Source organism: Anoplophora glabripennis, unplaced genomic scaffold, assembly GCF_000390285.2.
Source record: "Anoplophora glabripennis isolate ALB-LARVAE unplaced genomic scaffold, Agla_2.0 scaffold79, whole genome shotgun sequence".
In the NCBI taxonomy this organism is placed as follows: domain Eukaryota; kingdom Metazoa; phylum Arthropoda; class Insecta; order Coleoptera; family Cerambycidae; genus Anoplophora; species Anoplophora glabripennis.
The window spans coordinates 569,376-587,858 of record NW_019416623.1 but is presented as its reverse complement, the minus strand read 5'-3'; the positions used below and the strand labels follow the sequence as shown (position 1 = coordinate 587,858).

The following is an 18,483-nucleotide window of genomic DNA, read 5'->3' as shown; positions in this document are numbered from 1 at the left end:
CCTTTTTTGCCTTCTTAAAATGAACTAAATGCAAATATGAGAATAAAGTGATATTTCATTACAAAAAATATAAGTTTGCTGTGGCGGGGAATTCCAGAACAAAATATTTTTCAAATATGCTCCTTATGTCCTATCGCGTTGCAAAATATATATTTTTGTATTTTCTGTTAAAACATAACATACGACATAGCGGCACTAAAACTTTGCTGCCCTGCGTTACTCCTCGATGTATACAGGGTGAGTCATTCAAGAGGCTCACCATGGGTGTCTCGCTTCTCTTTTATCATAAGAGATTAGAGTTGTGTCGAGAGGATTTAAACCGGGTCCGGTCTTTTCATTTAGACCCGGTCTTTTCAATAATTTAAATTTCCCGCCATTTTATAGCCTCAAAGCAGATTAAAATGTCAAATATTGACCCCACCCTACTTAAGTACTGGAAAACTCTCAAGTTTTTAAGAATTTTAATTTTTAATTCTGTACCTAATATTAATAAATGCGTCGAAGCAAAGACATAGTTTGGAAATTCTTTGATTGCATAACTGATAACTAACCCTTTTAAAACAGTTAAAAAGAGGGTTTGGGTTTAAACCGGGTCTTTTCAAATGGGTTTAAACCGGGTTTAAACCGGGTTCAAACCCTCAAAAGACCCAATCTTTTCCCATCTCTATAAGAGATACTTACAAATTTGGTTAAATTAGAACAAAGTTACGCAATTATGAGGCTAAAAATATGGTACCGAGAAGTCAAGAATATCTCAATTTATTTTTGAAATACATACATACATACATACATTTGGGAAAAACTGAAATTTTTAAAAATATAATTAATTTATTTTTTTTAGTCAAACACACACCAAACAACAAGTTTAAATTTTAACGTTTCGTTCTTTATTTAGCCTTCCATCTTCAGGTGTCCTAACATAGATTTGTTTCTCTTTGTTCTGAGTTTTGGCTCAGTACTTACGTTTAAATGCTAAATTAAAAACTTAGTATTTTAATGTAGTTTGGCTTAAACACTTATAAAAAAGCCTTCTAAACATTTAAGTGATCCAAAATAAAGAGATTTGGAAGTTTGGACACCTGAAGATGGAAGGTCAAATACAGAACGAAATGTTAAAATTTAAACTTGCTGTTTGTTGTATGTGAAAAACATCATGAATTGCTACCAAAACTGCAACTATACTTAAAAAAATTAACCTGATGATAGCCCCGGTAAGGCGAAACGTTGTATAAGAAATCGGATAGAGGGCAAAAAGTGTCAATGAAGATGTGTTTGCAGATTTTCAATATTGTTTCAAATAAGGCTAGGTACAAAAAAGAAAATAAAATAGTTGCTTTTTTTCAGTTTTTCGCTTATATTTCCAAAAATAAGCCTCTAATCGACATGAGGTATACTTATTGATTTTGTTCCTGAGGAAATTTGCTACAAGGGTAGGCTTTTGCGAAAGTTCGCAAAATTTTTTTTATATTGCAAAATTAGCGGTGAATAGAAAAATGTACTAAATTTTCAGAATTAAATAAAAATAACAAATTTGACTGAAATTGGATGAAACTACAGGAAAAGATAACTGTTGGGGTGGTTAACAAATACCTGCAATCCGGACCCCCAAAAAAAAATGGCGGCGTATTGCAAAATTATATTGTCGAAAACGCTAGCGCGTGTATCTTCTGCCCAAGTCAAGATATCGAAATTCGACAAGAAAGGATCTAAAGGTAATTACATTATCTCGCGTCTGTGTAAATTTCAGATTTTTAAGTTGCAAAATAAAAAAATTTTGCGAACTTTCGCAAAAGCCTACCCTTGTAGCAAATTTCCTTAGGAACAAAATCAATAAGTATACCTCATGTCGATTAGAGGCTTATTTTCGGAGATCTAAGCGAAAAACTGAAAAAAAGCAATTATTTTATTTTCTTTTGTTATAAACAATATGACGCTCGACATCTACAAATACACAAATTTAGGCTTTTATTCTGTGTATTTTTTACTTAATTTTAAACCCATAAAATTCGAGGTAGGCCCGATTATTGAAAAAAAAACCTAATTCGCCCGGACTACTAGGCTTATTTTATTCATTTCAAAATTTAGAAATAAAAAGTTGTCATTCTGGGAACAATTGTTTATACAAATTTTGACTTTTTTTATGAACAAGTATTTGTAGAATAAGCTTTACAAGTCGCTTTTTCAGAGCACTATATTTCATTTTTGCAATAAGTATTTCGTTCTAAAAAATTTTTTTTTCTGTTCTTCATTAGTATTATTTTTGGTTTTCCATTTAAAAATTAAAGTAAGTAGCAAAAAAAATAGTGTATCTGGCAATTGAATTCAGATCCACTATAACTGCAGGCTAATTATATTTGAAATCGCATTATATTCGAAACAAGCGCACCTGCTAGAGCTTCGAGTCAACCGATACATGTAGCGTGCGCGTACTCCCCAAATGCCTTCCCCTCTCTTGCTTAGTTAGAATGTCCAAAACATGACATAAATTTATTTAATTTTAATAAGCAATAGCATAAAATCGATGTAAAATTTCCCTGGGAACACGATGGTGCAATTATTTTTTTGCTACTTGCCGTAGTTTACGAGATATTTGCGAAAAACCTTATTTTTTACGGTTTTTTGACCTTTTGACCCCTTTCCTGACCACCTAGGTCAAAAATTTTTGCGGATTCGGATTCCTGAGGGTCGAAAACATATTTGCGCCCAGGTTTGATCGACAGAGGAAAAAATAGAGGTTCAGCCTTCATTTCAATGGACTAAATAGATACAATAATATTTTATATATATTTTATGCCTATACAATTTATTCTCCAAACGTAATTAGTAGCAAGTTTCTATATATTTTAGTAATTAAGCAGTATTTTTTAAGTTAATACGACTCGCCAAAGTAAAAAAATAATTCAGGTTAGGTATATATTTTTACTGAAAATAGCAGTTAATTTACATTATCGGATTGTTAATGTGAAAATATAAACATTAGACTGTTGCCTATTCCATATTATACCTGTTTCACTTTTGAAGAAGAAACTACATGTAATTTTAAAAATCGTATTTCTGCTTTTATACTGAAGGAATAGTAATTATAAAATTGTTTAAGCTTATTAACTAAAAATTAATGCCTACTTAATAAAAAAAATATTATTGTCCTCGATAATCTATTACTGATTAATAAAATATTTACTCTCTTTCCTTATAAGATTGTATGTACAAAAATTGGAGCCGTTCCTGAAAAATCGGACGAATATCCGGTGCAGCGAAATTATTAGACTTAGCGTTGGCCGCTAGAGCAGCACCTGCAGGGGTCCCGTTTCGTGACTCACGCTGGGCGATATTTTTTGTACAAAATCCCGTCCTTAAATAAAGCTTTGGTAGCACAAAAACTTAAGAAATTTTACAAGTAATAATAAAATTAAAGGCGTTGTATCTTATCTGAAGACACAACCAGAAATATACTGACATAACTGACCATTGACCAAGAAATTGATTACAATTCAATAGATGACCAATCAATATTAAACCAAGGTGATAAACAATATACATTAAAGTTAATAATGTAATGATTCATGCCAGTGTGCAACATATTATTGAATGTAACTAGGTTTTGCTTGTGACTTGCCATCACAACCTACCAGCTTCATAAGTACATATCAGCACCATAATTTACCAAAAATTAAATAGTACACTGGAAGCAATGCTCGGTACATTCTCTTGAAGATTCAAGTATGCGGCTACTGCTTTTGACATTTTAGTATATTTTTTATTTCTATACGAAACAAAAAAAATTAACTGTTGGTTTATATTAACTGAGCATAGCGCAGTACATCCACTAACAATTTCGCAGGATACACTTCTGAAATGTTCCCAGATGTGATTTAGTAATACAATTCAGAAAACGAAACTTTTGTGAATAAGATTTTCTGTTAAGAAATTTGTCATTTACCGTCTTCTACGAGTTCCACTAAGTCCAATAATCATAGCTACCAAAAATGTTTTATCTTTGGCTTCTATCAAAAGCTTTGTTATCTTGTTTAGTAAAATAGTAAATATCTTCTAAGTCATTCATTTCATTACAATACAACGAATTCAACAATAAGTAAACACAGAAATGCTTTGACACTATAAAAATACGTGTTATTATAACTGACCTAACTTCCCCTAAAACTTGGACGATATCAACAGACTCTTGCAATGAACTGACTTATTATTTGAAAACTATATGAAATACAATTCCGAACTACAGAGCCTAACGGTTCGTCACAATGTCTTTTTACACAACCCTAAAGCCAGACAAGCAATATTCACTTGTTTCCTTCCCCTTCCGCTACCCATGTCCAACTATTATCACAAGCAGTGATGTCACAAAAATGACTCTTTATGAGCAGCATCGCGAAAATTCCCCACAATACAACAGTGACGTATATTCTAACGAGAAAATGAAGAAACTTCAGAAGAGGAAGATGATAAGGAAAATCCGGAGCAGTAATCTACCACGTCCACGTCGTTGTTCCTGAGTAATGCCAAGAGAAGAACTAAACTGACAGTCAACAAAAGATTTTTAACATTTATAAGAGATTTTCTCTAACGAAAGAAAAGCCGTTGAGAAAATGGCAAAAGTGTAAAGGCGGTGAACCAAACTGTACGAGTTTAGTTTCCCTGTTAGTATTTGAGCTTCCATGTGTGAGCTTCAGTTTGCGCATACCTGTCCAAGATACAGATTGAGTTTGCTGTCGGTGCTTAAGTCTGGTTTTGGCAGTCTGAACTGCTATTTGAGATCCAGATTTCATATGTGAGCTTTAGCTAGAGTTTCCCTGTTCGAGGTTTCGATTTAGTTTGTCAGAGGTTCAGTTTGAGTTTTACGCTCTACCAATTCAGGTTGAGCTTGCCTGTCCGAGCCCTAGTTTGTATTTATCTCAGCTTCAATTTAAGTTTTCTGACATTTCTGCCTGTCCCAATAGTTGGACGTGATTAGAATTATGGGGATGGGTATGGGTAGATGGGAGTTGGATTCGTTTGGCCTATAATGAACGGAATATTGCTTGTCTGACCCTAGGTATTTATTATTTTTACTATTATTTATATTTAAAGATATTTTTCTGCCATTACTACCTGTCTTAGTAGTTAAATGTGGGTCGGTTATTGGGGGGGTATGTAGGACAGTGGACAGTGGGGTGTGGATCCGTTTGGGCTAAAATCGATTGAATTTTGTTTATATGGCCCCAAGCTATAAAAATCATGCACTTTTAAAAATTTTTCCAATTGAGCCGAAAACCGCGCTTAACAATAATCCTCCTTCATTAAGTGGATCACGAAGAAGTCGATGTCTACATAAATTATTTACATATGGATAAACTACTAGATTTAATAACTGTTTTACTAGAAAAACGAAGTACAGTCCAAAAAGCCTAAAACATAGTGACACTAGTCATTTTTCATAAACACCAAAATTTAATTTAAAATAAAAATGATCTTTGCAGTGCGCTCCAACCGAGATACTGAAGAAAAACACAAAAACATTTTTTGTAAATTGTTAGTACCATTTTTCCTTACTATGCGACGCCCGTGCATTTGAATGTGTTGTTCTATAATATATTTGTAACCGATTTGTTAGAAAATTTGGAATTTATGGAAAAAGTACCACCTCAGAACCCCGTTCTACTGAACCATTTTGATGAGTAAGCCTTTAATTCATATAAGAGACTGTCAACGACATAAAAGCTTGAAATTTTGAAAACCTATAATAATTTTTCGCAATCATATCATCTCGGTCATAAAATATAAATTATTCATAACCGATAAGCCTCTCATAATATCTTAACACTGAAAAGACACAGCCGCATAAAAAAAAAGTTGTCTGTACTTTTCATGCGACATAGGTTATCCGTAGTATTTTTGCCTCCTGATCACGAATTCGTTGTCAAAATTGAGCTATCAGATCACAGAAATTTCCTAACCTCAAAAAACAGAACAGAAAAAAAGCAAAAATTCACAAAAAGTGCTAGGAAAAATACAAAAAAATATGTTTTCTTCATTCAAATGTTTATTTATATGGTTAAGACCCGCCGAACGTGAATCCGCGGTCAGAATTGATGGTTCTTTTTCTAACCTCAACAAAACGGGTCAATTAAGGTTAGATAACATGAAATTTCAATAAATAACAGAAACACGCCACATTTGGTATACGGGGATTTCCGGGATCGCTGATCACGAATTCGAAGTCAATTTTGCAAAATTGAAGATGGCGGATCCCAAATTTTCAAAAAATAACACATTCTCGCCAAATTTGGTCACTAGAGTTCGGGTTTTCATCATAGGCGTGTTCATCTTAAACAAATAAATAAACAGGTGGGTATAAATAAAAACAAATAAATTTTCGTACTTCATCAGCGAAAGGTCGTTTTTTACCCCTTGGCACGTTCAACATTATTAGAATATTAAAACACGTTTACACGAAGAAAACGCGAAGCCAATAACTGCCGTTATTACCGGTTTCGTACGATGCGCTGTAGCGACAGGCCGACGCGACGGTTATGAACATCCGACCGAGTCAGTAAGTACCCAATCGTGTTTTAACCTTCTTTTTTCGTCTATATTTTGTTCTTTTTCTTACTAATTTTGTAAATCTGATCTCGGATTCGTGATCAGTGACCCTGAAAACCCCCGTATACCAAATTTGGCGCGAATGTGTAATTTTTTGATAAATGATCGGTCATCTTGGATTCGCCATCTTGATTTTGCAAAATTGACCTCGGATCTGTGATCAGCGACCCCGAAAACCCCCGTTTACCAAATTTGGGGTGAATTTGTTATTTTTGAAAATTCGTGATTTCTGACCCGTTTTTTTTTTAAGTTAGAAAAAGAACCAGAACTCTGTCCGCGGATTCACGTTCGGAGGGGTCTGTGTAATAAATTAAACCATTTTTGAATTTTAAATTTTAAAATCAGTCCAAAAACGGAAAAAGTACATTTGAAACTGACACACATACCTACGTGAATCGAGTCAGACATGGTCAAGTAAAGGAGCAACCTGATACGCAAAATCGAGCTCATACCTACGTGAATCGAGTCAGACACGGTCAAGTAAAGGAGCGACCTGATAAGCAAAATCGAGCTTATAAGATTTTTTCATGCCACACATTGACCTGACAGAGCCATTTTGTGACTTCGATGAAGCGCATTTGTTCTTCGAACAAATGTGACAGTTTTGCATCGTCGTGTGTGGAGCGGCATAAAAGATACACCTACCTCTTTAAAATAAAAAGTGTCTTTTTATTGCTTTAAGTATGTACAAACTTCTCTTAAATTAACAATAAATATATTTAAACTAAAACGTACCTCCTACTTAAATTTAAGCAGACTTATAAATAAAAGTGTGTATTGTACGTATCACTAATTATTGCACTTACAACGTAAACGTAGAATAAATATTATTCAGTACAAACATTACAGATTCGAAGTATTTTCGATTTATAAACGGTTTTATGCTACTTTACTTTCCCTTTTCCTAAACCTTTTCCTTTTTCTGACGCAAATTACGCTAAGCTTTCGCGAGTTAGATCAATTTCGTGCATAACGCTCCTATCCCTTCTCGCAGAAGGGCTTCGAGTCCTTCTTGCCCTAGGAGGTGGCATGGGAGGTAAATTTTGAGTCGTTTTCTTGCTAGGCCCCTTAATCCAGTTCTTGACTTGCTTACCAACTTGGTAGAAATGAAAGTAAAGCAGGGATAAAATCGAAAATACTACTAAAAAAGATACAAGAGTGATAATAAGAGCAGATATTGGGTTGTAGGACTCCTCTGGAGTAGGAACGGATGGAACTATAGTGGTTGTTGGTACGTATTCTGGTATCAGTTCTGGCGTCTCTTCTTCTTCCACGGATACCATCGGTTCGTCCGAAGCTTTGCCAGATATGGTAATGTCGGCGCATGCACGAAACTCCTCTTGAGGGCCGCAGCCTACTGCGCCGGTGCCGTTTGGACAATTGCCCCAGTTGTTTCCTAAAAGAGAAAAATGTCTGAGCTTTGTTTTAAACAATACGAGGTGCTGGAAAACCATAAGCAGAAAATTTAAGGACTGATTCTAGTCATATAAGAATAGTATAAGTTCTTGTAATATTTTTAGTTATTCCTTTTAATTTAATTTTTTTTGTAACAATTTTTTTCAATCATAATTTTTTCAAATTGGAACACTTAGAATTTCTGAAAAATTAGCAAGGTACTCATTTTCTCTGTACATCAATACATATGGTATACAAACTGAAGCTTCTGGGGTATGGATACTTTGTAAACATCACTATAATCACCATAAAATGTTTTTAACTTTATATTTTAATGCAAACTTTTAAAAACAACGACATCAGTTTATTTAAAATATCATTTCCTTAAAAGGTATGTATTATGACAGAGAAAACTAAATAGCACCTGTAAAAAGTATGTTTAATGCACTTGCTCTTAAAGACACTATAGTTGGTCGTGATTTATAACATCATTTGTGATTTTTCAAGAAATTAGATAAGTCCAACTAATTACGAATATTTTAAGTGCCTAAGTCAGAATCATTTCCAATCCAACCAGTCCTTTGAGACATTAATGACACCGGCACACGAAAGAAAAAAATGGTCTGTACCTTTGATTTGACCCAACAAGCTTTATGTACCTATTTTGATCTGCTGAATTCGTTGAGATCATTCACCCCCAAAATTTTTAGTAATTGGCAAAAAATAGTAAAAAATCGCTGAAAATCAACATTAGTAAGCGTCAAAAAATTAGAAATAATTTTTTCCACATTTAAATAAATGGGTTTCTTATGTATTACGATGTGCTGTACACAAAAAAAAGCTGAAATGGCAAAAAATCATATTAATGAGAGGGAGAAATTTTAGAAATAGGTTTTCTGGATTGGATCAAGTGTTCCTCTCATAAATTTTGTCGAGTCAAATTTGAATCCAAAGTATGTTGCGCCTCTTTACTCAAAAATTTTACAAAAACCGCAAAATATCGCAAAAAATGCTTTGTAGATAGTGTTGGAGAAAATAAACTACTTGGAAATCAATGGAAAGTATGCGGTGATCTAGATCTAAAAATTTTGACCATGATCCTGGGTGAGCAATCAGGTTTCACAAAATATCCCCTTTCTTATGTTTATGAAATAGCAGGCATTTTTTTGCGATATTTTGTGATTTTTGCATCTTTCTAAATTTTCTCACTCTCATTAATATGAATTTTTGCCATTTGCGGATATTTTTTGCGTTTTTTGTCAAATCTGTAGGGGCTATTATACTTCAGACTCGAATTCAGCATCTCAAAATACATAAGAAACACACTTGTCAGTCAGAACAAATTTTTTCGAATTTTTTGCGTTCACTAACACATGAAAATGTTTGAAGTCGTTTTTCCCAGAAACGGTTCATTTTATTGTATCGCAACAAGAGATACTTTTTTAAATAATTTTTGATACTCTTTAACANAAATTTTAAAATCAGTCCAAAAACGGAAAAAGTACATTTGAAACTGACACACATACCTACGTGAATCGAGTCAGACACGGTCAAGTAAAGGAGCAACCTGATACGCAAAATCGAGCTCATACCTACGTGAATCGAGTCAGACACGGTCAAGTAAAGGAGCGACCTGATAAGCAAAATCGAGCTTATAAGATTTTTTCATGCCACACATTGACCTGACAGAGCCATTTTGTGACTTCGATGAAGCGCATTTGTTCTTCGAACAAATGTAACAGTTTTGCATCGTCGTGTGTGGAGCGGCATAAAAGATACACCTACCTCTTTAAGATAAAAAGTGTCTTTTTATTGCTTTAAGTATGTACAAACTTCTCTTAAATTAACAATAAATATATTTAAACTAAAACGTACCTCCTACTTAAATTTAAACAGACTTATAAATAAAAGTGTGTATTGTACGTATCACTAATTATTGCACTTACAACGTAAACGTAGAATAAATATTATTCAGTACAAACATTACAGATTCGAAGTATTTTCGATTTATAAACGGTTTTATGCTACTTTACTTTCCCTTTTCCTAAACCTTTTCCTTTTTCTGACGCAAATTACGCTAAGCTTTCGCGAGTTAGATCAATTTCATGCATAACGCTCCTATCTCTTCTCGCAGAAGGACTTCGAGTCCTTCTTGCCCTAGGAGGTGGCATGGGAGGTAAGTTTTGAGTCGTTTTCTTGCTAGGCCCCTTAATCCAGTTCTTGACTTGCTTACCAACTTGGTAGAAATGAAAGTAAAGCAGGGATAAAATCGAAAATACTACTAAAAAAGATACAAGAGTGATAATAAGAGCAGATATTGGGTTGTAGGACTCCTCTGGAGTAGGAACGGATGGAACTATAGTGGTTGTTGGTACGTATTCTGGTACCAGTTCTGGCGTCTCTTCTTCTTCCACGGATACCATCGGTTCGTCCGAAGCTTTGCCAGATATGGTAATGTCGGCGCATGCACGAAACTCCTCTTGAGGGCCGCAGCCTACTGCGCCGGTGCCGTTTGGACAATTGCCCCAGTTGTTTCCTAAAAGAGAAAAATGTCTGAGCTTTGTTTTAAACAATGCGAGATGCTGGGAAACAATGAGCAAAAAATTTAGGGACTGGTTCTAGTCATATAAGAATAGTATAAGTTCTTGTAATATTTTTAGTTATTCCTTTTAATTCATTTTTTTTAACAATTTTTTTCAATCATAATTTTTTCAAATTGGAACACTTAGAATTTCTGAAAAATTAGCAAGGTACTCATTTTCTCTGTACATCAATACATATGGTATACAAACTGAAGCTTCTGGGGTATGGATACTTTGTAAACATCACTATAATCACCATAAAATGTTTTTAACTTTATATTTTAATGCAAACTTTTAAAAACAACGACATCAGTTTATTTAAAATATCATTTCCTTAAAAGGTATGTATTATGACAGAGAAAACTAAATAGCACCTGTAAAAAGTATGTTTAATGCACTTGCTCTTAAAGACACTATAGTTGGTCGTGATTTATAACATCATTTGTGATTTTTCAAGAAATTAGATAAGTCCAACTAATTACGAATATTTTAAGTGCCTAAGTCAGAATCATTTCCAATCCAACCAGTCCTTTGAGACATTAATGACACCGGCACACGAAAGAAAAAAATGGTCTGTACCTTTGATTTGACCCAACAAGCTTTATGTACCTATTTTGATCTGCTGAATTCGTTGAGATCATTCACCCCCAAAATTTTGAGTAATTGGCAAAAAATAGTGAAAAATCGCTGAAAATCAACATTAGTAAGCGTAAAAAAATTTGAAATTTTTTTTCCAAATTTAAATAAATGGGTTTCTTATGTATTACGATGTGCTGTCTTTTAATTTGCAAAAATTGTAAAATAATAGCGAAAAATCGTCAATAATCACGTTCTGAGAGCAAAAATAATTCGAAATTTTTTTTCTGGCCTTGATCAAGTGTGTTTCTTATGTATTTTGATTCACTGACTTCTATTAGCTGTATCACCGCATAGATTTTGCAAAAAACACAAAAAAATAGCTGAAATGGCAAAAAATCGTATTAATGAGAGGGGGAAATTTTAGAAATAGGTTTTCTGGATTGGATCAAGTGTTCTTCTCCTAAATTTTGTCGAATCGAATTTGAATCTAAAGTCTGTTGTGCCTCTTTACTCAAAAATTTTACAGAAACCGCAAAATATCGCAAAAAATGCTTTGTAGATAGTGTTGGAGAAAATAAACTACTCGGCAATCAATGGAAAGTATGCGGTGATCTAGATCTAAAAATTTCGACCATGATCCTGGGTCAGCAATCAGGTTTCACAAAATCCCTGTTTCTTATGTTTATGAAATAGCAGTCATTTTATTGCGATATTTTGTGATTTTTGTACCTTTCTAAATTTTCTCACTCTCATTAATATGATTTTTTGCCATTTTCGGCTATTTTTTGCGTTTTTTGCTAAATCTGTGGGGGCTAATATACTTCAGCTTCAAAAAAATTTCTCGAATTTTTTTGGGCTCACGTATTTTTCTGCAATTTTTCACTATTTTTGTATTTTTGGCTATTATTTTGCGATTTTTACAAAATCTGGGGTGGGGGAAGCTTAAAAAATTCCAGGTTTGGATCAGCACATAAGAAACCCATCTGCTCATTTGATCCAAATACATTTTTTTCAGTGCAACTTGATCAAGTTCAGCACAAATTTTTTCGAATTTTTTGCGTTCACTAAGTTGCTTTTCACAATTTTGTGCCGATTACTCAAAATTTTGGATTCGGTGTCCGCAAATTTCACCGACAACGTTTGACTGCACATTCACGACGATAAATAAAGACGCTCTACGAAAAAAAAGTTAAATACAATTTTTTTATTTTTTGAGTTACAAGCCTTCAAAGTTGTTAAAAATAAAACTAATTTAATTAATAACTTCATAACCTTTTTACCGATCACGTTAAAATTTGGTACATTTATTTGGACGATTATTTCTTAAAGCTTTAGTCAAATCGATATACTGGGTGATAGTTTTCACAGGTTACCTCTCCCTTTTAGCGGTCAAAACTTTTACAGTTGTCGTATTTTTTAAAGCGGGCGGCAACATTGGAAAGGTAGTTTTATTTAAAAAAAAATATTGTCTCTTGAAAAAATCGCCTACAGAAAACCATTCTTGAGAAAAATGGCATTATTTGCATGTGTGTACGTTTCGGTTTAAAACTTTGAGTTCAGTAGGCGATGAAAACAATATCTTGATTGTTGTGGTAATGTGATTATTCTCGTGTTTCTTTAGTATTCGCATTACTCCACACATGCAAATTATGAAAATTGACAACTCCGTTTAATTGTCTTGATCCACTGCGGACACTTCATAATTTGCATGTGTAGAGTGATGAAAATCCTAAAGAAACACGACAATAATGACATTCCCTGGTAGCCACAGCAATCGACATTCATCGCTTGTTGCGACTTGTTTTCATCGCCTACTGAATTCAAAGTTTAAATCCGTGATACCAGCAAATAATGCCATTTTTCTCAAGAATGGTTTTCTGTAGGCGATTACCTCAAGGAACACTATTTTTTTTTTAAATAAAACGACAATTTCAAGAGGGAGAAGTAACCGGAGAAAACTATCACCCAGTATATCTATTTGACTAAAACTTTAAGAAATAATACGCAATAATAGTCCAAATAAATGTACCAAATTTTAACGCGATCGGTAAAAGGGTTATGATGTTATTAATTAAATTACTTTTATTTTTAACAACTTTGAAGGCCTGTAACTCAAAAACCAAAAGCTTTTTATTTAACTTTTTTCGTAGGTCGTATTTATTTATCGTCGTGAATATGCAGTCAAACATTTTTGGTGAAATTTGCGGACACCCTGGATACAACACATCTTTATAAATAAAAATTAAATGCTGTTCGTTAGTAAGTGCATCTCTTGAGAACGACTGGACCGATTTGGCTATTTTTTTTAATGTTCGTAATAGTCCCAATAAGGTTTTTAGGGAAAGAAAAATTGGAGAAGTTGCTCGGAAAATTGGGGAAAAATTGAAAGTGCTTTTATTTATGGGATATTTGTATGAACTCAAGACTAATTCGCGATTCGAACGATGGATATGCGTAATTCTTGTTTTGTTTTGTTCCTTATTGTCCTGGAAAAGTTTTCAGTAAAATTCGGGACCATTACAAAGGAAAGTCGGAAAATTCCGAAAAAATGCAAAAATCATCATTTTTGTACGCACTTTCGATCATAACAGACGATATGAACGACATATTCGGTTGATTTTTTTTATTTGGTTCGTTATGCCTTTGGAATGATAATATCTCAATTGACTGTTTTCAATTGAAAACAAAAAGATTTGGATGTTCTGGAGAAAGATCTGGAAAAACTCTTTTCAACCTAACGTATGTAAAATATCCATAGTCACATTTTCTTTGCAATAGCTTTTCAGAGTTTTAGCACAGACAATATAGCGTGGCGATAGCTATTTTGTCTGTAGTTTTACAAACCATCACAAACAAATTTATTGAAATGGTACAAAGTTAATTATAAGAAACAATTACCAACAAGGTTATGTAACACCGCTAATACTGAGTTTTCAAAAAAAGTTATAAGAACTTGCAGATAGTATCAATATTTTTATTAATAAAACCACCTCCTAATTTCTTGCTCCTTAGTCAAGTATTTATATTTCCTTTGTCATCCATTCTTAAACTGGAAAGATCAACTTCACTAAATAGTTAAGTATATCAATACAAGAAAATAAAAAAATAGCTTAATTTTTAGATACGAGCTTTCAGTTTTTAATTTTTCGTTTAATTTATCTAATTTTAATTTTTTCGACTCTGTTTTTATTTTGTTATTTTTTTCTAAATTCTAAATTTTTTCCTTTCTACTTTCTATCTTTCGATAACCGTTTTTTATTTTATTTTTATTTATTTTTGCTTCATTTTTTTTATTTTCAGTTATTTTAGTACCATGTTTCCATTTTTATTTATTCAAAAAATTCTTATTAAACTTACCAGCAATATACCTCCACTGAAGAAGACAGTGCTCGCAACTGTTCTTGGGTAGTCTGTACTTCATTTCATAAACCTTGTTTCCTTCTTTGGGGAAGTACCTCACATTCTTATGGTCGACGTCTTCCTGCGGTCTGACAAGCTTGAGAATATTCTTACTCAGACATTCCTGGGTGGGTGCCTTGTAGTTGGGGCACAAGGAGAACTCGAAGTAGCCGTAGTGATTCGCAGTAAGTTCCACTCTGATGTTGATAATGCTGCCGGTGGAATATTTTCTCACGACGATGCCTTGACCGTAGGTTCCTCCATATTCGTGTGCCCTTGGTAACCTGCAAGTTATTGAAATAAGAAAAAAAATCAAATATAACCATGCTGTGAAGAATTATTTATCAGTAGACTACTAAAATAGTTATTTATGTTATAAAGACCATAACAACGATCATTTTGTACTAGCCTCGAATATCACAATATTATGTATTAGTTGTTCATAATAACAATTTATACTAGTTATACAGGGTGATATATATATATATTTTCGGATTCGTCTTTCAGTTGTCTAAAAATGNTTTAACATGGTGCTGTTCAAATTTATAAAGCGGTGAAAACAAAAAAGTTGTGGGCCATAGATCGAAGATTAAGGTCAGGTTAGGCCGTTTGGTACCGGAGTATTTGCATCATATTTGGAACATAAATCTACAAGGGCACTAGTAATACATAGGAAAGACTTGGAAAAAATCAAATCACAAATAAAAAAGTTATCTAAGAAAAACTAAAAAAAAAATTTTTTTGACACCCTGTATCTCTGTTAATATTGAGTTTTCGAAAAATTGTTATAGGACTTTGTGACACTAATTTTTGTGGGGAATCGCCTCCTGAAGTCTAGACGCATAATTTCCGGACACCCTGTATAATACATCTTTATAAATAAAAATTAAATGCTGTTCGTTAGTAAGCGCATCACTTGAGAACGATTGGACCGATTTGCTATTTTTTTTAATGTTCGTAATAGTCTTAATAAGGTTTTTAGGGAAAGAAAAATTGGAAAAGTTGCCCGAAAAATTGGGGGAAACTGAAAGTGCTTTTTTTATTAGATTTTTGTATGAACTCAAGATTAATTCACGATTCGAACGATGGATATGCGTAATTCATTTTTGTTTTGTTCGTTATCGTTCTAGAAAAGTTTTCAGTATAATTCGGGACAATTTTAAAGGAAAGTCAGAAAATTAAAAAAAATGCAAAAATCATAATTTTTGTACGCACTTTCATAACTGACCATAGGAACGACATATTTGGTTGATTTTTTTATTTGGATCTTTATGCCCCCGGGATGTTAATATCTCAAATGACTGTTTTCAATTGAAAAAAAAGATTTGGATGTTCTGGAGAAAAATCTGGAAAAACTCATTCCAACCTAACGCATGTAAAATATTCATAGCCACAATCGTTTCAGATACACTGATCAGTTACAAATACGTTTTTTCTCATTTTTACTTTATTTTATTTGCAATAGCTTTTCACAATTTTACAAAACTATCACAAACTATTGAAATGGTACAATGTTAATTTTAAGAAACTATTTCAAGGTTATGTAACACCGCTAATACTGAGTTTTCAAAAAAAGTTATAAGAACTTGCAGATATCAATATTTTTATTAATAGAACCACCTCCTAATTTTTTTCACTTAAATCAAGTATTTATATTTCCTTTATCAACCTTCCTTATTAGACTAAAAAGATCAACCACACGAAATAGTTATATCAATACAAGGAAATTAATTTTTAGTTACGACTTTCAGTTTTTAATTTTTAGTTTAATTTATCTAATTTTTATTTTTTCTTTGTTTTTATTTTGTCTTTTTTGTTTAATTTTTAATGTTTTTTCTTTCTGCTTTCTATCTTTCAATAAGCGTTTTTTATTTTATTTTTATTTATTTTTGCTTCATTTTTTTATTTTCAGTTCTTTTAGTACCATGTTTCCATTTTTATTTATTCAAAAAATTCTTATTAAACTTACCAGCAATATACCTCCACTGAAGAAGACAGTGCTCGCAACTGTTCTTGGGTAGTCTGTACTTCATTTCATAAACCTTGTTTCCTTCTTTGGGGAAGTACCTCACATTCTTATGGTCGACGTCTTCCTGCGGTCTGACAAGCTTGAGAATATTCTTACTCAGACATTCCTGGGTGGGTGCCTTGTAGTTGGGGCACAAGGAGAACTCGAAGTAGCCGTAGTGATTCGCAGTAAGTTCCACTCTGATGTTGATAATGCTGCCGGTGGAATATTTTCTCACGACGATGCCTTGACCGTAGGTTCCTCCATATTCGTGTGCCCTTGGTAACCTGCAAGTTATTGAAATAAGAAAAAAAATCAAATATAACCATGCTGTGAAGAATTATTTATCAGTAGACTACTAAAATAGTTATTTATGTTATAAAGACCATAACAACGATCATTTTGTACTAGCCTCGAATATCACAATATTATGTATTAGTTGTTCATAATAACAATTTATACTAGTTATACAGGGTGATNATATAACCATGCTGTGAAGAATTATTTATCAGTAGACTACTAAAATAGTTATTTATGTTATAAAGACCATAACAACGATCATTTTGTACTAGCCTCGAATATCACAATATTATGTATTAGTTGTTCATAATAACAATTTATACTAGTTATACAGGGTGATATATATATATATTTTCGGATTCGTCTTTCAGTTGTCTAAAAATGACTACCCCCTTATGTTCTTCGAAAAAAGCATAATTTTCGAATAAAACAAACTGAAAACACACTTCGATATTCGAATAAAATGTCGAATAAATAATGCTTTTCATCAGATTGAAGCAACAATAAATTTCGAACAAATTACATTTTCGTTAACAAAAAGATGTCGCGCCTGTGTTCGTGGAAATGGGTGTATAGATATTTGAGCATTTACTCAAATAAAATTATTAAAATGATGACTAATCTTATTAATTTCTTTATTCGAATAAATAACCGAATGATTAATGTTTGTCATGTTATTTAAGTAAAAGTGTTTTCAATTCGTTTTTTAAGTTTTGCTCGAAACTCAGGCTTTTTTCGAAAAACATAAGAGAGTAGTAATTTGTAGAAAATTGAAAGNTGTTATAAAGACCATAACAACAATCATTTTGTACTAGCCTCGAATATCACAATATTATGATATTAGTTGTTCATAATAACAATTTATACTAGTTATACAGGGTGATTCATAAACGGTGACCAAAAATGAAACCTCGTATTCTTTGCTGAATTTTAAGAGGAGTCTTTCGGATAAAGTTTTTATCTAGGACGTTGCGTTAAAAAGATACAGGATATTAAATTTAAAAAAATATTAATTTTCTTTTAAATAATTTAGACATTAGTAGGTAATTAAAACAATTTTAAATGGGTGTTTATGTAACCATTGTCCAAAATCTGAGGTCGTTTCCTATTTAGATGCTCCAGTAGCGGAGATACAGGGTATCGGTGGCATATTTTTCTAAATAAAATAGTACGCCACTGCTTTACGGTAATAATCATGATATTTTCGGATTCGTCTTTCAGTTGTCTAAAAATGACTACCCCCTTATGTTCTTCGAAAAAAGCATAATTTTCGAATAAAACAAACTGACAACACACTTCGATATTCGAATAAAATGCCGAATAAATAATGCTTTTCATCAGATTGAAGCAACAATAAATTTCGAAAAAATTATACATTTTCGTTAACAAAAAGATGTCGCGCCTGTGTTCGTGGAAATGGGGGTATAGATATTTGAGCATTTACTCAAATAAAATTATTAAAATGATGACTAATGTTATTAATTTCTTTATTCGAATAAATAACCGAATGATTAATGTTTGTCGTGTCAAGTAAAAGTGTTCAATTCTTATTTTAAGTTTTGCTCGAAACTCAGGCTTTTTCGAAAAACATAAGAGAGTAGTAATTTGTAGAAAATTGGAAGA

The 18,483-nt window shown here is 32.7% G+C and overlaps 1 protein-coding gene across 1 annotated transcript in view; it reads right to left on the bottom strand.

Moving 5' to 3' along the window:
• Positions 1–9,801: 9,801 nt before the first annotated feature.
• Positions 9,802–18,483, bottom strand: part of LOC108917166 — a 69,237-nt gene continuing 60,555 nt past the window's right edge. The window contains exons 3-4 of the mRNA XM_018723645.1: positions 16,522–16,847; positions 9,802–10,528 (exon numbers count right to left, since the gene is read on the bottom strand). Coding sequence (XP_018579161.1) covers positions 10,065–10,528; positions 16,522–16,847 — 790 coding nt within the window. The 3' untranslated portion in view covers positions 9,802–10,064. The remainder of the gene's footprint in view (positions 10,529–16,521; positions 16,848–18,483) is intronic.